The sequence below is a fragment of the Arachis duranensis genome, chromosome 8, assembly GCF_000817695.3.
Source record: "Arachis duranensis cultivar V14167 chromosome 8, aradu.V14167.gnm2.J7QH, whole genome shotgun sequence".
In the NCBI taxonomy this organism is placed as follows: domain Eukaryota; kingdom Viridiplantae; phylum Streptophyta; class Magnoliopsida; order Fabales; family Fabaceae; genus Arachis; species Arachis duranensis.
In genome coordinates this window covers 13221881-13243375 of record NC_029779.3, presented here as the reverse complement: position 1 = coordinate 13243375, position 21495 = coordinate 13221881, and the positions used below count along the sequence as shown (strand labels likewise).

General features: G+C 34.0%; 1 protein-coding gene and 1 non-coding gene across 2 annotated transcripts; both read left to right on the top strand.

The window, feature by feature from the left end:
- Positions 1 to 1102: 1102 nt before the first annotated feature.
- On the top strand, positions 1103 to 1190 carry TRNAS-GGA (transfer RNA serine (anticodon GGA)). The gene has a single exon. It is a non-coding gene; the product is annotated as a tRNA-Ser (tRNA).
- Positions 1191 to 12698: 11508 nt separating this feature from the next.
- Positions 12699 to 16910, top strand: LOC107460899 (O-fucosyltransferase 7-like). The gene is made up of 12 exons (XM_016079325.3): positions 12699 to 13034; positions 13407 to 13481; positions 13734 to 13833; positions 13915 to 13982; positions 14115 to 14203; positions 14302 to 14482; positions 14598 to 14726; positions 14808 to 14941; positions 15041 to 15254; positions 15651 to 15835; positions 15949 to 16044; positions 16571 to 16910. The coding sequence occupies exons 1-12, from the start codon at positions 12780 to 12782 to the stop codon at positions 16722 to 16724; spliced, it is 1680 nt and encodes a 559-aa protein (XP_015934811.1). The 5' UTR covers positions 12699 to 12779; the 3' UTR covers positions 16725 to 16910.
- The last annotated feature ends 4585 nt before the right edge of the window (positions 16911 to 21495 follow it).

The following is a 21495-nucleotide window of genomic DNA, read 5'->3' as shown; positions in this document are numbered from 1 at the left end:
ATTTGCCAAATACATCATTATTGTATACTCTTTCATATGTATGGCGCAACCCAATCCTTGGTTTTTCGCAATCTCTTATCCTTTTTTTTTAATCAAAAAAAAAATATATCTAATCTAAATAAAAAAGTAATTCTTGACCTTGACAGTAATATATGTTAATCCTAGATGTCAAAATAGTAAAAAAAAAAAATACTAGGTATAAATTGTATGCTCGCCCATGAAATATGAGCAATAGGTGCCGATGATATAGAAGAACCAAATCGTAAATAAAGTTCAGGTTCGAATCCCATAGAAAATATAGGCGGTATTGTCTATAATTATAGACAAATTCAAGACTTTCGAAAGATTTCATCCAACTAAAAAGAAAAGATTTCATACAAATTAATAATTTAATTCTATTAATTTTTTGAATCATTTGGTTGAAGTTGAAAAATTCAACCATTGCAATGGAGGCAGTACGTTAAACAATTGAATTGTTTGGATGGTACAAACTAGAGTACTAACTCCGATTTATTATTTTATTATTTCTATTTAATTAACTGATCAACTTACTTTGCTTTGTTATCAAGCATTTTTTTGAATTTGATTTCAAAAATCTTCTAATCTAACTAAAACTAAAAAAAGGATATATTAAAATATGAGAATAAATCCTACCACTTCTGGTCCTGAGATTTCTGTGCTTGAAAAAAAAAACCTGGGACGTATCGACCAAATAATAGGTCCGGTATTGGATGTAGCTTTCCCTCCAGGGAAGATGCCAAATATTTACAACGCTCTGGTAGTAAAGGGTCGAGACATTGTTGGTCAACAAATTAACGTGACTTGTGAAGTACAGCAATTATTAGGAAATAATTATAATTTCCACTATATGAAAAGAATCCCACAAACAAAGGAATTGTACAATACAAATAGTACGAAATAACGTAAAAAAGGACTCATTAATGAATTTTTTTAGCCTACGGCCTAGAAGTTGGTTTTTTTTATAAAAAAAAATTATTTCGTATAGGTCGAATTGATTATTTATTTTATATGGGCGCCGATCCAAAAATGGAATATGAATCATTCACTATTGCTCCGGTTTCTGGGCCATAATCATCATGGGGGAGAGATGGCCGAGTGGTTCAAGGCGTAGCATTGGAACTGCTATGTAGGCTGTTTGTTTACCGAGGGTTCGAATCCCTCTCTCTTCATGACAGAGCACAATGACACTGTTTGATTCATATAATCGACCCCATCTAGTGGGACAAAACTTTGTTGTTGTTGTTGTTATAAATGCACTCGTTTTAGGTAAAATATTTGGTAAATGATTTGTTGGGAATAATATACCATTCCCCCTTGAGAAAATACCTTTGACAGAGAAATAAAATAGACACAACCACAACACAAGAATTTAACGTGGAAACTCCAATTACCGGAGAAAAAACCACGGCCGTTGTCAAATGACAACCAGAGAATATCACTATGTGAAAATTGTTACAACACATAGACTTCTTTCTCTCACCGGCACCCCAGTACACCCACACTCTCTCAAAACAAATATCTAACTACACCTCACAACACTCTCTAATCAAAGAGTACAGAGGAAAAGAAAAATCAGATACAAGCTTAAAGTGTTTCTGACTGGTGCAAAAACAAATGAAGAACTTAGCCTCATATTTATAGCCTAGGCCACCCACTCCATTTGCTATCCTAAGCAATGTGGGACTAATTCAACCAAATCCTAACAATATTTAACAAATATTACAGAAATAGAATACTTATCTCTTTCTTAAGTTAAAAAATTAATGTAAATAAAGTGTTTTATGTTTTGATGAGTGAAAATTTTCTTATTACTTATTCTATTTAGTTCAATTTATTAAAACATATATATTAGCAGGGTTTTTTCGTTCTATTTATATTAGCTAGCAAGTAGCATGTACGTAGATCTAAATGGATACTTGAATATTTGTCTTTTTTGCGAACGAAACATTTGAAGGACGCTGTCAAGCTTAACAGCTTGGATGGTTCCTCTTTTAGAGTTTTTGTTCTTTTCCTTTTTATTGGTCGAAAGTAAAGGTGTATACAAATCGAACTAGATATGACCGAAAATTTGATCTAATTTGCACAATTTTTATTGGATTGGATCGGATATGATATCCATATTTTTTAATATCGGATCGGATCGGATATCGGATATATTCGCATAATTGAACATTCTCTTTTTAATCATATTTCTATGTAAAAAATTCAATAAAAATATTTCTTTCACATTTTTAAACTTATTTATTCCTAAAATATTTTTAATCAATTTTTTTAAATAACAAAAATAAAATAATATAATATATGAATAATAATTACTAACTAAAACATACAAACAAATAAATATAATACTAAACATATATATTTATTTATTTTTAATTATTACTGTGCAGATCTGCAGATCTGTGGATCGTATATGCGGATGTAAAGCAGATATCAGATATCTACGATCCGATCCGTAAAAGGTGCGGATCGGATCGTATCTGCAATTTTCGAATCGGATGTGGATATTTACCGCGGATCTGCGGATGCGATCCGATCCATAAACAACCTTAGTCGAAAGCTTTCCATCATACGAGTAGGTAATAAAAAGGGCAATGTACTTAAATAAATTAAATGAGAGAAACATTTACCTTATTGCAATAAATGAAATTTTTTTACGTGAGTGTCCTATTTTGTTTACTATGTAAACCGTGGGAGCTAACAAAGGTTTCAGATTTGTTCATAAACCGTGGGAGTCTTGGACGGTTTTCACTTGAAAAAGTTTGAGTAAACCGTGGCTGCTCACCACGGATTATGAAGAAAAATTGCTAGCCATAAACCGTGCTTGGTCACCACGGTTTATGAAGAAAAAGGTCTGAACATAAACCCCTCCTGGCTACTACGGTTTATGCTTTCTTATTCCTATTTTGCATAACTTCCAATCACTTCGTCTTCTTTCTTACTCCATTCTCCTTTTTTCAGCTATTTGTCTACTTTTATTAATTTTTTTATATTTTTATAAATAAATTAAATATTTTTATTTATAATATATGCATATAATGAATTCTCTATTTATGTTTGTTAAAAGTTGAGTCCCAATTACAAGTCAGAGTACAGTACAATAAGGTAGTGAGTACTAAATCATATAAGTTAAGACTTTTTTTTCTCTTCATCCCTTCTAAAGTATACTTTTTTTTTCCTTAAGAATAGCTTCATTCTTAATTTTTGTATGTAAATAAACATCTTTCATACTATCACAAATTGTTAAAAAAGTTATAACCACTTTTCTTATAGTTATTATAAAAATGGAAAATTTTTTGACATGGTTAATTATGAGTCATTTTTTCTTGCAATTTTATAGAAAAAAATAAAAGTAATACATAATTAATTTAATAAATGGAAAAAGATATAAAGAGATAAAAAAATTATAGTTTAGGTTATGCAGGTTATGCAGGCAGAAATAGTCCCATAGGATATCACCAGTTATAGTTTCACTAGCACTATATGCAGAGGCAATGTTCCTCCAATAGTTGAATTATTTGCTTGGTTTGTATTGGTAGGAAGGATAAACACTAAAGAAAGATTGTGTCAACTAGGTGTTATTCAGGAAAATATTCTTTGTGTACTTTGTAAAAAAGAGGTAGAATACATATTTTACTTGTTTATTAGTTGTGAATATTCTTGGCATGTGTGGTATGCTTGGTTGTTTGTGTCAAATAAACTGTGGACTGTCCCACCAGGTAATATTAAGCAGTACTTTGAGAGTTAGATTAAAGCTTCTCGAGGGAAAAAGAATGCAAACGGTGGTTGCTTAGTTTTTTTGTTATTATTTAAAATATTTAGCTTGAAAGTAATGATAGGATTTCTAAAAACAAGCACTTGGGTGTAGAAAATATCATTAATAGAATGATGAACAACTACCAAAAATGGTAAGGTGTTGACTCTTATGATTGTTGATGGCAATGTCAAAAATATCTACGGATTATAATTTTGTTGTTTATTCTTTGTTCTCACTTGTTTCATCTTATTGTGTAGAGATTTTTATTTCAAAAAAAAAGAAAAAAAATTAAGAATAACTCATCATGAACAACTAAACTACCTTATAAGAACATAATATATAGTTTGAATCATTTTTCGATTAGACAAAATGCTAGTAAAAACAAGGGGGTGTAGAAAGAATATGTGTACGTATATAACAATATGTGTACGTTTGGAGGTGGGGGTTACATTACTCATGTCACTTCTGTTCAAGTGGTAGTGGCGTTTCTCAAAGGACTTCCCGTTGTGGAAGAAGATTGTATGTTCTTGTAATTATTTGAACCCAACTTTAATGTTGTCAAAACAATTTTTACCATTAAGAGGGGCAGCATAATATTAAGGAGCAACATGTGAGAGATATGATGATTAGTGGTTTGTCTATGGAGGTGAAAAATGGTAGACGTATTCATTTTTGGGAGGATGGTTGGTTATAAAGTGGCTCTTTGAAAGATAATTTTCCAAGACTTTTCTCTGTTTCAAACCAACAAGGATCTATAATAGGGGACCGTGGGTTCTGAGATGGGTTAAAGTGGGTATGGAACTTTGAATGAAGGAGAGAATTATTCCAATGGGAGTTAGAGTTGTTCAACCAACTTCATGACCATTTACGAATTGTAAAATTATCGGTTGGTAGAGAGGATACAGTTGTATGAAAATTTGACAAAAAAGGTATTCTTTTCACTAACTCATTTGTGCAGATGTTGCAAAAAAAGAGTCTCTCAGAGGACATCACAAGTTACAACTTCACGAGTACCATATGGAGAGGCTTGGTTCCTCCAAGAGTTGAACTCTTTGCATGGTTCGTTTTAGTAGACAGGGTCAACACGAAAGAGAGACTGAATAGACTCGGGATTATTAATCATAATGATAATATCTGTGTTTTGTTTAAAAAGGATATAGAATTGTGCATCATTTATTTTTTGGCTGTGAGTTTATGTGGCAGGTGTGGTATATTTGGTTGACGTGTGCTGATAGAGCTTGGAAGGATATAAAATTTGTGCATCATTTATTTTTTGGCTGTGAGTTTACGTGGCAGGTGTGGTACACTTGGTTGATGTGTGCTGATAGAGCTTGGACCATACCAGGGACTGTTAAAGAGTTTTTTGAAAGTTGGATTGAAGTACCAGGCTGTAAGTCTGAGCAAAAGAAGTGGCTGATAGGCTTCTTTGCGGTTATTTGGAACATTTGGTTGGAACGGAATAGCAGAATATTTCAGAGTTCAGAGACAGGTGTTGAAGAAATTAAGACTAGCACTACAACATTTTGGGTCTATGGCCACGGTTTTTTTGGTCATGGTAAAAAACCGTGACAAAAAAAAGCTATGGTCACGGTTTTAAGAAAAAGGGTACCTATGGTCACGATTTTTTAAAAAAGGGTGGCCTAAAAGGGTCTATGGTCACGGTTTTGGGGGGTGACCTAAAGGATTCTATGGTCACAGTTTTTTACAGTGACCAAAAAGGGTCTATGATCACGGTTTTTAAAAAAAAAGTGCCTAAAAGGGTCTATGGTCACGGTTTTGAGGGGTGATCTAAAGTGGTCTATAGTCACGATTTTTGGGGGTGGCCTAAAAGGGTCTATGGTCATGGTTTTGGGGGTGACCTAAAGGGATTTATGGTCACGGTTTCTTACAGTGACCAAAAAGAGTCTATGGTCACGGTTTTTCAAAAAACTGTGACCTAAAAGGGTCTATATTCACGGTTTTAGGAGGTGACCTAAAGTGGTCTATGGTCACGGTTTTGGGGGTGGCCTAAAAGAGTTTGTGGTTACAATTTTGGGGGGTAACCTAAAGTGGTCTATGGTCACGGTTTTGGTAAGTGGCCTAAAAGGGTCTATAGTCACGGTTTCTGAGAGTGATCTAAAGGTATCTATGGTCACGATTTTGGGGATGACCTAAAAAGGTCAATGGTCATAGTTTCTTAAAAAAGGGTGACCATAGAGTACTCTGTCCAAAACGGCGTCATTTCCACTCCTTTTAAAAATCCACATTCTTTTTACCCAGAACGACGTCGTCCAAAATTCCCTCATCCCCCCAAATTTTCCCATTCCCTCGTAAGTTCCCCTCAAATTTCCCCAATCCCTCATTATCTCGTAAGTTTCTAAGGTAGGGTTAAAAAAAATAAGAGAATTGGGCAAGCCTTCTTTCCTGCCCAGCCACGCACCCTCCTCCCCTCTCTCGTCGTTTCAATTTCCGTCTGTTAACCATCTTCTTCACAAAGACACAAACCCATCGCTCCTCTCTTCTTCTCTGAGGACCATAGTCCATAGAAGCCATGAATCGAGCAGCTGCGGCGTCCTGTAGCCACCGCAGCGACGGCTTCGACCACCGCAGCCCCCACCGGGTTGTTGTCGTCGCCGAGCTCGCCTTCTCTGTGTTCGCCGGTGTCGCCTCCTCTGTCATTGTCGTTGCTCGCCTTCCTCCTTGCCGCCAGTAAGTAATACTCTGTTTGCAAACTTTGCAGCCATTTCCTGGGCGTCTGCTTGCTGGTTTAGGGTTTAGCAGTTGATTTTGATAATAGTTGTAATTTCTTAGTAATTCATTTGCTGATTAGCTGGATTTTCTGAGGTTATTGTTTGTTGGAATAGATTTATTTGTTTTTTCTGATTTTCTTTTCATGATTTTTTTTTGCCGAGGTTATTATTTGCTTGCTGAGCTTATTGTTTGTTGAGCTTATTGTTATTCTATTCATGATTTGGTTATTATTTCTGATTTTTTGTTCATGATTTTTTTTTGCTGAGGTTATTATTTGCTTGCTGAGCTTATTGTTATTCTATTCATGATTTGTTTGGTGAGCTTTTTTGTTGCTGAGCTTAATTTATTTGTTATTGGTTGCTAAGTTTATTGGTTGCTGAAGCCTGAGGGTTTTTGTTGTATGTTATAGGCAAAACCCAATCGCCGGTCACCAGCTTCGAAGGCCACCGTCCGTCGTCATCTTGCTCCAACCCGTGAAGCTGGGCATCAGCCTCGCTGGTGTACATAGCCCTCAAAGCTCTTCGTGTCAGCACTCATTCACTCCATTGAGTATTCCAAACAAGTTTCTTTCTTTTCTTTTCAATTTAATTAGTTTAGTTTTTACAATTAGCTAAGTTTTTTCAATTTGATCTCATAATTTCAATTCTAATGAGCATTGATCTGCATTCGGAGAGTCCCTTTAGGTTGCTCTTTAGCTATATATCGTATCCTATGATTCTAATTGAAAGTGTACTAATACATATAGGGATACCCTGTAACCAAGCATAAATGGAATGCAAGTTTGACTTTTAACTTTCAACTTTTAAGGCTTGTAATTTGTTCATTTATTAGCTAGGGGCATATACTTGTAATCTATTGTAGCACTACTGCTGCTACTTCTATTAATATGTCTAGTTATTTTAGAGGAATATTATGTATGATGCATTCATGCTTGTCTCCCATTATATTCTCCTTTTAAATGCGGCTGGTTTTTATAGTTTTAGTATATAAGTTTTCTAATTTGCTAATTTAATACTTCATTCTAATCAGTGAAACAAGTTTTTAATGTTCTCGTTTCAATTTTAAGAACATCCCCTCCCCCCTTCCCAAAATTTCAAGAAAAATATTAATAGACATTTTTTTATATTGTATGATGCAACCAGTAAACAATGAGTCAAGTTTGTTAATATTGCAATTTGAATTTTGAAGCTTATGATGAGATTTTTATATCAACTTTATTGAGGTGAAGTTTGGCACGTTTTTTGTTTCTTCAGAGTACTGACCAGGAAGGTTTGAAGAAGATATTGGTAGCTGCACATGACAAGTATTAAAAGAAGGCATGATTTCCATAATTCTTTAAAAAACAAATCAAATATAAATGTTGAGAGAGATTATGTCGGAGAGCAAAGTTAACTTGTGATGCCAGTATAATGAGTTATTCTTTCTTTTCCATTTTTTTTTGTTATTGAACTTAATCAAACCTGTCTCTTTTCAAATTTTACTGACTGTTTGTGTGTACACTTCTTTGATAGGTTGATAAAGCTATAAATGACATACAAAAAGATGAAGGCAGGGATACAAAGCGAAGGAAGACAAGCATCTGTACTCATTCGTTATTTTTGTTTCCACACATGTCGGAATTGTTGATTTGATTAAGCCGCAACATTTGAGAAAATGATATTATATTATTTAATATCAATTTGTAAATAACTTTGAACAGTTCAACTAGAAGCCACAAATTGTTGGTTTAGGTTGTTTGCCGCTGCTTGTTTTCTCCATCAAATACTATACGTCAGCTTAAATTGGATTTACTGTTAACTCTCTTTGTTCTTCATGTTTATTGCATGCAGCTGTGTGAATCAGACATTGAAGTAGTAGAGGAAATTAACTATTCAGTTTCTGAAGTGAAGAACAACTACAAGGTAAGATTTTCCCTTTCTCGTGTTTATTTGATGACCTAGTAATGGCTTTAGTGTCTAATGGTAAAAAACTGAAAGTCTATCATGTTTATATCGTTATGGTCTTAATTCTTATCCTCTTAACTATTTCTATATTTCTTTATTCCCTTTCTTAATTTGTTCACTTATACTACTAGTAACTTAGTTTCAATATACGAATTAGTCAACCTTATTTCAGCAGCTTACTTGCTAACTAAACGCAAAATCAAGTAAGGAAAATGTTTAAAACTCCTTTATTTTATCTTCTCCTGTGTTAATAATGGAAATGAGTTCTTTTTTATTATGTATTTATTTTGACCAATGAAGAAACTCAACGAGTTACTGCAGCAAGTATAACTTGCAAAGTTCCAAAAGCAAGAAACTAAATAAACATAGTTTATCTTATAGCCTTAGTTTGCTGCATATGTACTATATCATCAAAAGCATTTTTGCTCTGTTCTAACATGTTTCTTTATTTTGCTAATAGGAAGACATGATGTGATGAAGAAAATATGTTTCATACAAATATGATATGGGATAGGTCTTACAATGACCTTAATTATGTAAATGTAATATTTTGATGTGTTCTGTACTTTTTGAGGTATTACATGTAATTGGATAAATTATACTCTATTTTGATTTGTGTTGTTTAGAGTAAAAATTAAACATATCTATCTTATAATGAAACTTTTATGATTTAAATTTCTTGTTCTTGGATTTATTTTGCGATTATCATCACTTTGGAATGTGATTATACTTTAAAAAAATTAAAGCTCATAAAACAGAACAGGCTATGGTCACCATTTTAAAATAGGGTGATCATAGATAACCTATGGTCACGGTTTTTAGGAGAGGTGACCATAGAGGCTATGGTCACGGCTAAAACCGTAACCATAGACAAGACTATGGTCACGGTTTTGAGGAGGGGTGACCATAAATATGGCTATGGTTACGGTCAAAACCGTGACCAGAGATAAGTCTATGGTCACGGTTTTGAGAAGGGGTGACCATAGATAAAACTATGGTCACGGTTTTAAGGAGGGGTGACTATAGAGGCTATGGTCACGATTTTTGTGCGTGAGCATAGATTGCCCTATGGTCACGGTTAAAAACCGTGGCCTAAAGTGTCAGAATTTGAAAATTGATACCGTGATCTTAGGTAAAAAAACTGTGACCAAACCTATGGCCACGGCGGAATAGGCCACGGTAAAAAACCGTGAGAATAGGTCCAAAACCGTGATTATAGATCTATGGTCACCCTTTTCACTAGTTATGGTCACAGTTTTTTACCATGATCATAGGCCTTTTTTTTGTAGTGTAGGTCGTTTTTGAGTTACAAAAAATGGTGAAGTGTTGATCCGTTTAGTTATTGATGACAATGCCAGAAATGACAATAAATTATACCTTTTTATTTGTACTTAGTGTCTTGTATTTTGTTATGCTCTTTATTCTAACATGTTCTACTTTAGTGTGTTGAGCTCTTTTTATTAAAAAAAAAACAATATGTATACGTATCAGGAACAATATGAAGTGACTCAATTAATCAATTGCTAGCACAATAAGCTAAGCATGGAGAAAGAATCATGAGTTCAATTCTCACTTAAATACATGTTATAACTAAACAGGACTAATGTAGCTAGTTCTATTTTGTATCTAGTTATCTAGGTTAAAAGAAAGAGAAAAGCTTAGTATACAAGCGATTAGGGCTTGTAACTATTACAAGTTCATTAACGCCTAATTCACTAAAACGCGCTGCAACTCCTACGTCACTTACACGCGCTATACAAAGATCCTACCCTTGAAGATACTGGAAAATTTTACAGGAACTATACCAAGGTTGCAGGTTTTTCTACAAGAGTTCGGAGCACAAATAAAAAGGAAAACGAGATTAAGAATCAATTGATTACATGTAGCAGAGAGGGAAAATGAAACTCTCATAGCAAAGACTCATTTGATAGAAATTGGAATGATTTTCTGCTAAACTTTGGTCTTGTGGACAACAAGTGGCTTTCATGTAGTGTTGGGTTAAAATCTGCAGCAGAGGTGTAAATTTAATTTTTTATCAGGTGTATTTATAGTTTGTGTTTGGGTGTATTATGCAGATCTCTATGCAGATCGTCATATATGGGTTTCAATCTATCTGATCACCACTTCATATTATAGTACCTGTAAATCAGAAACAAAAATGTGAAAAATGTACAAGATGAGTAAAACAATAACGTATCTTGAATAATATTTTGTTGATGGTTTCTGCTATTATTCGCGACGAGTTCAAATGTCTCTTCAATTTGGAATGTTGCTCGAAATTTGAGGATTTGTGTTATCTTTGAAGGAGAAGAGGAAGAGTGAGCCATAACGAGCGGTTTTTTTGAAGCGTAATCGTTCAAGTGACGCGCGTGAAATTGACGCTCCATTTAAAGGGAGGGAGTGCGCGTGGATTAAACCTGAGTTGGGCCAACTTGTAAGGATTGTATGCGTTATTTGCTTGTATGTGTAGCGGGGCCCTTTATAAATAAAAGAGAGAGAAATATCATTTTAGCATCTCTTAGAAGAAAAGTATAAAATTTTCTCAAAAAAAAATCTTTTATATAATTTCTTTTCGAAATTCTAAAATTTTATCTTTTTCGTGTGCCCCCACCACGTCCTTTTTCTTGTACACTCTTCCTTTGTCCATTAGTTTCATCATCAATCCAAGTAAAAACAAAAGAGACCCGTCTTCACCATCCTTATGGCATTTAGATATACACCATCTCTAATGGTCATTTGTACGAAGAAGAGGAAAAGAAGGAGATCAGAGAAATTGGTGACGGTGTAGTATAAATGTATGATTGTATAATTGATCTACTTATATTGATATAAAATTTTAATCATTACAATTTTGTTTATATAGTAACTGAGATACTATACAAATATCTGACCTCGTTGTTACTGGAAATGAAATATATATATACAACAACATACACAAGAAAATATATAACACAATTTTTTATTTATTTCGTTTATATGTAAAAGAGATGTGTATATATACCTGTTTCAGTCCTACTATAAATGAGATAAATAATAAAATATGGAAAAATATAAATAATTTTTAAAAAAATCTATATATGAGTAAATATTGAATTTATTAAAAAAATCCAAATTAAAACTATATAAGTAAATAACTAATATCATACATTTAATATAAACTTTACATGAAATTATGTAAGCTAAGGTAAAAATATCTTATATTTAATAAATTTAAAACTAACATTTTTTATATTTATTTATTATAATTTAATTTTATGTGCTTCTTTTATAATACAATATTTTGTATACTCTATGCAGACCGTCATATATGGGTTCCAATCTATCTGGATCACCACTTCATATTATAGTACCTGTAAATCAAAAATTTTAAATACACCAGAGAGTGTTTAATTATGGAAAAAAAATTTACTTATAATTGGATCAAATATATTTACACCATGTGTTCAATTTCTTAGAACAAGAAGATCAATAAAACCTAGAAGAACATAAAAGAACAGTAAAACATAGTTTTTCGATTTCGAAATCAGAAACAGAAATGTGGAAAATGTACAAGATGAGTAAAACAATAACGTACCTTGAATAATATTTTGTTGATGGTTTCTGCTATTATTTGCGACGAGTTCAAATGTCTCTTCAGTTTGGAATGTTGCTCGAAACTTGAGGATTTGTGTTATCTTTGAAGGAGAAGAGGAAGAGTGAGCCATAACGAGCGGTTTTTTCGAAGCGTAATCGTTCGGGTGACGCGCGTGAAATTGACGCTCCATTTAAAGGGAGGGAGTGCGCGTGGATTAAACTTGAGTTGGGCCAACTTTTAAGGATTGTATGCGTTATTTGCTTGTATGTGTAGCGGGGCCCTAAAAGAAAAAAGAAATTGGGTTTTTGAAGCTGCTATAAATATAATCACCCTTAAATTCATAATAAATAATATAATTTATATACTTTATTCTATAATTTCATTAATTTGCCCTACTTGTGCAATGAATGCCACGATGACCAAATAGAACGGAAAGTGCACCACATTTATTTATTTTTATTTTTTTTGAAAATAATTTTGACATAAGAAAAGATTTACATATAGATCCAATTATGCATTGGTATCTAACGAAATAACTGCTGCTCGTATGTCGTATCGAATGTGTTTTTAAATCAAAATATTTTTTAAAAGGGAAAAAAAAGTAAACCTTATTTTATACCTTGGTGCGTGGCGTTTGAGTGCAGAGCATGCATTAGCAATAGCAAAAACCCCGAGAGAGAATCCCAGGTTGTCTCTCTCGTTTTTCTCTGTTCATTGCTGAGAATCGAGTGCATCAATTTCAACAAAAGCAATAATGTGTTATTGTAGCGATGGTCGTTCAAATGAACACAGAAAAGCCGCAAACTCTGCACAACCGCCACTAACGGTGATACAACTGCCGAGGCGCGTGGCGGATCCATTTGCCATCCTGAGGAGGTTACTGATTGCCACCGTATCCTTCTTAGCGGTTACCACTCTCTTATTCGTCCATGTTCAAGTTCCATCTTCTTCTTCTTCTTCGTCTTCCTCTCACTCTCATCGTAACTACTTCACTGACAAGTTTCCCGCGGTTTGTTTCGTTTTCTTCTCCTTCTTTTATTCCTCTGTTTAGATTTTTTCTCGCAATTCCCATCATTTTCTCTAACGGTAGTTCTTCTCTGCTGTATGTTATATTTTGTTTTTTAATTTATTTGCTAGGATGAGCAACTTTGCAGTTATTATTTATTATTATTATTATTATTGAAAGGTTTTCAATTTTCCTGTGTGTTCTTGACTTGAAGATTGCCATTACTTTGTCTATATTTGGTTTATGTGGGATTTTCAAGGGAATTTATTATTTTGCAAGTTCTGTATAGTATTTGGTTTGATCCTTAGCGATCAAAATATTATTTTTAGTTTATTTCGTCCGTTTTTTTTTTATCAATTTCAAAAAATTTGACAGTTTCATGATCCGCAAAGATGGACGAGAGAGCAAGCGCCGCCGTATTTATCCAAGGCTACATTTGCTGCTTCCAAGGTTTTTAGCTGATTTATTATGATTTCTTTGGATTCTGAGAATGTGATCAAATTAATAACAAGAATTAGAATATGCAGTGTTAGAAACAAATTAAAGTTGGTTAATTTTCACTCATTCAACCTTTTAAATTTGAGTTTTTTTGAGGTTTAGTGATTCTCAGCTATTTTGAGGTGTTGTGTATCTTGGTGAATATTATAAATCATGGCAAACAAAATTTTCAACTTCAGTGTTCTGACTCTTTTTTTTTTACAGTTGAATGATTCAAGATGGGATTCAGATTATGAGAAACTGTGGAAGCCTCCACCAAATCATGGCTTTCTGCCCTGCACTAAGCCTACTCCTAATTATACAAGTAAGAATTCTAAACTTCTGTTGCAACTTTTCAAGTATAATTTCCTTTGGTAACTCCTTGACAGGTTGAATGTTCATCCAGCTTATCCCGAATCGCGAGGTTACCTTTTAGTTCATACAAATGGAGGTCTCAACCAAATGCGTACCGGGGTCTGATTTCTATCTCTTGAGTCAGCTTTCATGTACAAATATTTGATATTTGATTGTAGATAAAGTCTATATACATTGATTTTGGACTAGTTTTTAAATTTTAGTGGTAAAAGTTTGATTCTTTGGCTGCAGATATGTGATATGGTAGTTGTAGCTCGCATTATAAACGCCACTCTTGTAATTCCGGAACTTGACAAGAAATCATTTTGGCAGGACAATAGGTAGCTGATTAACTTCTGTTATGTTTGAGTTAAAAGTTCTCTCTATTTTTTGGATTCTGGTTATAATTAGATTTTATAGTCCCCTTTTTGTTTTGCAGCAATTTCTCTGATATCTTTGATGAAGAGTGGTTCATTAATTCTTTAGCTAATGATGTAAAAATCATTAATAAGCTACCTAAAAATCTAGTTCATGCCACCAAAATGGTGATCCAATTCAAAAGCTGGTCTACAATGGATTACTATGAGAATGAGATTGCTTCCATGTGGGATTTTTACAAAGTATGTTTTGGTTTAAATCTATTGATACTTACTACTCAAAGTTTCATGTGAATATTTTACTTACCTTAATTCCTAACATATTGTGCAATCAACCTGTTATTGACAAACTCGTTAGGTTATTCGAGCTTCCAAAACTGATTCTCGGTTGGCAAATAACAAACTACCTTCGGATATTCAGAAGCTTCGCTGCCGAACTTGTTTTGAAGCTCTTCGTTTCTCTCCTCGAATTGAACAAATGGGGAAGGTATATAGGGAGATCCTAAACTCCAGTTGACTTTTATGTGCTCTATCCATTTCTTTAAAATATTTGTCGGCTTATTGGTAGATTTTGGTGGAGAGAATGAGATCATTTGGTCCTTATATCGCGTTACATTTACGCTATGAGAAGGATATGCTTGCATTTAGTGGTTGCACACATGATTTATCTACCGCCGAAGCTGAAGAGTTAAGGATTATAAGGTATAGATTCCTCAGAATGATTTTATGACATTATGTAAATCTCATGTCTTTCTATGATTCGTGTTGTTTGAAGATTATAATCTCGTGTGAAACTTGTAGAGAGCGCACTGCATATTGGAAGAGGAAGCACGTTGATCCCATTGAAGAGAGGTCAAAAGGACTTTGCCCCTTAACTCCAAAAGAAGTTGGAATTTTTCTTACTGCTCTAGGATACCCTTCAAGTACTCCAATATACATTGCTGCTGGAGAAATATATGGGGGTGAGTCGCATATGGCTGAACTGCGATCGCGGTATCCATTGTTAATGAGCAAGGTAAAGGATTATAACACTATGTTACTCTATGGTTGTGAAGTTTGATAATTTCTTTTTATTTTTTGAACTGATCTTTCTCTTGATATATCTTTTACAGTTTTAATATATTTATCAATATTGAGGTGTTTGTTAGGTTTATAGGGTCAAATCCATAGTATAACCATGCTCCTCTGCCTTTGGAGACATTTTACCTCTGATTCAGCTCTAGTTTCAAACCATTTAGTTATTGTCATGATTTCAATCAGAGGATTCCATGATTTTGAATCAGAAGAGAGATCTCAAGAAATGGCAGAATCTATTCACTCTATCAATAACCGAGCCGGATCTGGTGTATTATAAGTTTTTTTTTTTTAATTAAGAGGAATACAATACATTATTATCATGCTCTGATTTCAGGAAAAGCTTGCTTCCGTTGAGGAGCTTGAACCCTTTTCCATCCATGCATCTCAAATGGCTGCTCTTGACTATATTGTATCGGTCGAAAGTGATGTTTTTGTACACTCTTACCCCGGAAACATGGCCAGGGCTGTCGAAGGTCATCGTCGTTTTCTCAGCCGTGGAAGGTCAATTTCTCCGGATAGGTAAGGTTGTCTCTTCATTAGCAGATTATGTTTTGCATTTTTGCAATTGATGTTACCCTATCTAGTTCATCCATGACAATTCTCTTCTGATTATGATCACTGCTGTTAATCAGGAAAGCCCTTGTTCATCTCTTTGATAAACTAGCTAATGGAAAAATGACAGAGGGGATAAATCTATCAAATAAAATTATTGATCTTCACCAAAAAAGGTATAAGCATTCATACATACTTAAAGTAATCTTATGTATAGTTCTTTCAGTTGTTAGATAAGTTCCAGTATGATTTTATGATTTTCTGTTTTAGTACTTATCATTGTAAAATCTACTCTTCTGTTTCCTCACTTTTTATTGCCATACATTATCGTTGTCGATAGGTAATACTTGAATTTAATCCCATCTGCTTAAGTTTAGCATCTATTGAGTTCATCAGTTTATGACCAAGGCAAAAACTAGTAGATCTCAAAGACTCATTGGTAAGAAGTCTCCAACTTGGGGTTAGGTGGGAATATTATCAGCTTGTCATGTATGTTGTCTAGCATCTAGAGAATTGTCTTTTTTTCAGCACATGATATTTGGTTTTTTCGGCAAGTTATGTTAGGTGTATTTGTTTTACATTGAATTCAATCGATCCAATGATAAATGAGTCATGACACTGTTTCACATACATTTCTCTCTCAAGTTATGATTATGATTATGACATGCTGATCAAGGGAATAACCTTTTGTTTGTTGGACAGGCAAGGCTTGTTAAGGAAGAGGAAAGGGCCCATTTCAGGAACAAAAGGGTTGGACAGGTTTCGATCTGAAGAAGCATTTTATTCGAATCCTTTACCTGATTGTATATGTCAAACACCAACACCAACTGCAAATGCTTCTCACGTTGTTAGGTAGATCTAGATAGATACATACATGATACATTGTCCTTCAACCATGTTTTAGGCGTGTGGTGGCAGAGTGTATATAATCCTTATCATTAAGGAGGAAAGTTGGAAAGGGAAAGAAAATTTTGAAAAAAAAAAGTAGAGCCAGATGGAAGATTTAGAATACAAAATTTAGGATGTTCTAGAATATATTGATGGTGGCATTCATTTATTCATTGATTTGTTAAGTTAAACAAATAATTTTCGATGAGAAAGATCCTTCATTCATAATCTACATCTACATTATGCATAATGCCGCACTCTCTGTGTGATTATGAAACATGTTTTATTCTACCCGTGTCATATGTTTATTGCTCTTTTCGGTAGGTAGTTCCTTAATTCTTACCCTTCGAACTGTTGGTGGTGCAAGTGCCACGCCGCTAATGAATCCACCTTTTTTTTCTGTGCTTGATCCTCATTCGTTGGTTCGAAAGAAATTCGGTAGTTTCGTCTAAGTCTAATGGTTCCTTTTGTGGAGGAACAGTGACTAGGGATAGAAGTAAATTAAGTCGGTTTAAATTCGATTTGTGAATAGCTTTATAATCGGAGTTTGAGTTAATTTGAGCCTAAATAGTTTATATAATATCATATCCATTTTTTTGAATGATTATTTTTACAGTTATTTTTTTGATATAGTATTATGTGATTAGTGTTTGTACTATTGTAAAACAACTAAATAAATAAATAAGGAATATATAATATAAAATAAAGAAGTATTGATAGAAGACTTTAGTATTAATATAATTAGCTCAATAAAGATGATAATAAAGATGATTCGTATATTTATATATAGCAACGAAAAGATAGAGAGAGAAACTATGTATAAAAAGAGAATGATATTTTATTGCTTCTGTGTGTGTATGTTTCTTGAGGATTTGTCTTCTATTTATACATGCAAAAATATCATGTTTTCAAATTCTCATTTAATTCATTCACTATTGAGAATGTTAGACCGCCCATCATAAATGAGCATCCACCTTGTCATCCTTATCACAACACTCCCCATTGGATGACCATTTAGGATTATTGCTTCGTTAAAGCCTTACTAAAGAAAAATTCAGTGGGAAAAAACCTTAATGAAGGAAAAAGAGTACAATATCCTTTAGTGATGGAACTGCCTCATTAAAAACCTTGTCAAGAAAAATCTAATAGAAAAAAATATGACTTTGTGAATAAATCTGCCAGATTATCACTTGAGCGGATCTGTTAGATATCAATTGTCCATTGATTTTGAAGATCATGAGTGAAGAAGAATTTGGGAGAAATATGCTTTGTTCTATCACCTTTGATGTATCCACCCTTAAGTTGAGCAATACATGCTGTATTATCTTCAAACAGGAAAGTTTGAGCTATCTTATGATCAATCAGTCCACATGATGACAGAATATATTAAATCAGACTCCTCAGCCAAAAACACTCGCGACTAGCTTCATGTATCACTAGTATTTCGGCATGATTAGAGGATATTGCCGCAATCGTCTGTTTTGTGGACCTCCATGATATAGCTGTTCCACCATATGTGAACAGGTATCCTATTTGAGATCTCCCTTTGTGCGGATCAGACAAGTATCCAACATCAGCATAGCCAACTAATTGTGACTTGGATTCATATGGATAAAACAATCACATATCAACCGTTCCATGAAGATATCGAAAGATTTGTTTGATTCTACTCCAATGTCTTCTGGTTGGAGAGGAACTATTCCTTGCTAGTAAATTCACCACGAATGAAATGTCAGGTCGCGTATTATCAGCAAGATACATTAGCGCTCCAATGGCACTAAGATATGGTACTTCAGGACCAAGGATATCTTCATTCTCTTCTTTAAGACGGAATTGATCCTTCTCCACATCCAAAGATCTTACTATCATTGGGGTACTTAATAGATGTGATTTATCCATATAAAATCTTTTCAAGATCTTTTCTGTGTATATTGTTTGATGAATAAAGAGCCCATTTTTTATATGCTTGATCTGCAGGCCAAGACAAAATTTAGTCCTTCCAAGATCTTTCATCTCAAACTCTTCTTTTAGAGTTTTTATAATTGTTGGAATCTCTTCAGGAGTCCTAATGATATTTAAATTATCAACGTACACAACAATTATAATGAATCCAGATGCAGATTTCTTTATGAAAACACATGGGCAGATATCATCATTCTTAAATCCGTTTTTGGCCAGATACTCAGTAAGACCATTATACTACATTCGTCCAGATTGCTTTAGACCATATAAAGATCTTAGCAATTTAACTGAGTATAACCCTTGCGAATATTTACTGGATGGTTTAGATATCTTTAGTCCTTCAGGGACTTTCATATAGATATCCCGATCTAATGAGCCGTACAAATAGGCTGTTACCACATCCATTAAATGCATATGCAGTTTATGATATGCAGATAAACTGACCAAATAACGCAATGTTATCGCATCCACTATAGGAGAATACATTTCTTCATAATCTATACCGGGCCTTTGTGAAAAATCTTGTGCCACAAGTTGGGTTTTGTAGCGCACAACTTCATTTTTCTCATTTCATTTTCTCATAAATACCCACCGATATCCAACAGGTTTTACATCTTTTGGTGTACGGACTACAGGTCCAAAGACTTCACGTTTTGCAAGTGAGTCTAACTCAGCCTTCATGGCTTCTTTCTATTTTGGTCAATCATTCCTTAGTCGACATTCTTCGACTGATCTTGGCTCAAGATCCTTACTTTCATGCATGATATTTAATGCCACGTTATAGAAAAATATTTCATTGACAATTGTCTTATTTCGGTCCCATTTCTTTCTTGTAAAGACATAATTTATCGAGATCTCGTCATTTTCACAATTTTCAGGTACCTGAACGTCTTCTGGCGTTAACATTATATCAGAATTTTGGACAACTGCAGGTGTCTCTACTATGTCTTTTTCAACAGGAATATTATTTACATCTTTTCTCTTTCAAGAATTTTTGTCTTTGGAACCGACAGGCCTATCATGCTTCTGGCGTGTATTTTCTTCGGTGGCAATTTGTCCAACTGGGACATCAATTCGAATTGGAGTATTTTCCGCTGGTATATAGGACTTGGTTATCCTCTTTGTATCGGAAAATGCATCAGGCAATTCATTTGCTATTCTTTGCAAATGTATAATCTTTTGAACTTCAAGTTCACATTGCCCTGATCGAGAATCTAAATGCATCAACGAAGATGCATTCCAATTAAGTTCCTTTTCAGGAAGCTTATTCTCTCCCCCTAATGTTGGAAATTTTGATTCATCAAAATAACAATCCACAAACCGGGCTTTAAATACATCTCTAGTTTGTATCTCAAGATACCTCACTATAGAGTGAGAATCATATCCAACATATATCCCCAATTTCCTTTGGGATCCCATTTTGGTGCAATTAGGTGGTGCAATGGGAACATATATCGCACACCCAAATATTCTTAAATGAAAGACATTTGGCTACTGACCAAAAGCTAATTGCATAGGAGAGAACTGATGGTAACTCGTTGGCCTCAAATGAATAAGTGTTGCAGCATGTAAAACAGCATGCCCCCAAACCGAGGTTGGGATATTTGTTCTCATAAGTAAGGGTCTAGCAATTAATTGGAGGCGTTTAATAAGTGATTCTGCTAACTCATTTTGTGTGTGAACATAAGCTACTGGATGTTCAACACTTATTCCATTTGCCATACAATAAGCATCAAAAGCTTGTGAAGTAAATTCACCAGCATTATCAAGATGAATTGCTTTGATTGGATTCTTTGGAAATTGTGCTTTTAATCGAATAATTTGAGCCAGTAATATCGCAAACGCCAGGTTGCGAGAAGACAATAAGCACACATGTGACCATCTCGAAGATGCGTCTATTAGGACCATAAAATATCTAAAAGATCCACATGGTGGATGACTATGTCCACATATATCACCTTGAATCCTTTATAGGAATTCAGGGGACTCAAATCCAATCTTTACTGGTGATTGCCTTAATATTAACTTTCCCTGAGAACATGCAGCACAACAAAATTCACTAGTTTTAAGAATCTTCTGGTTTTTTAGTGAATGTCCATGAGAGTTTTCAATAATTCTCCTCATTATGGTTGTTCCCGGATGACCCAATCGGTCGTGCCAAGTTATGAAATAATTTTGGCTAGTAAACTTCTGATTTACAATGGCATGTGATTCAATTGCACTAATCTTGGTATAATATAACCCAGATGAAAGTGAGGGTAATTTTTCTAATATAACTTTCTTATTTGAATCATGAGTTGTGATACATAAGTACTCATGACTTTCCCCATTCATAGTCTCAATATGATATCCATTTCGGCGAATATCTTTAAAACTCAACAAGTTTCTTCGAGACTTGGTAGACAACAATGCATTATTTATTATGAATTTTGTTCCTCCGGAAAACAAAATTATAGCTCTTCCGGAGCCTTCTATCACATTACCTGAGCTAATAATATTATTAACATATTCTTCTTTTGGCACAAGATGGGTAAAATATATATCACTTTTAAGAATAGTGTGCGAACTTGCACTATCCGCAAGGCAAATATCTTCAGAATATGTCCTTGCCATTTTTCTTCAAAGACAAATGATAATAATAATAAAATGAGTAGAAGTACATGCACAGTAAAATTATTCACATGAATACTTAACAAACACATACATATATCAAACTATTCCATCATTGATCAAATAGCCAATATTTCCTTCAAAATCCTTAAAGAAATTAGATACAT

What these genes read in the sequence shown, in the direction of transcription:
- LOC107460899 (XM_016079325.3), top strand. Translation starts at nt 12,780, where the DNA reads ATGTGTTATTGTAGCGATGGTCGTTCAAATGAACACAGAAAAGCCGCA. An exon ending in TCACTGACAAGTTTCCCGCG is followed by an intron (nt 13,035 to 13,406) that starts GTTTGTTTCGTT and finishes AAAATTTGACAG; the next exon opens with TTTCATGATCCGCAAAGATG. An exon ending in TCATTTTGGCAGGACAATAG is followed by an intron (nt 14,204 to 14,301) that starts GTAGCTGATTAA and finishes TTTGTTTTGCAG; the next exon opens with CAATTTCTCTGATATCTTTG.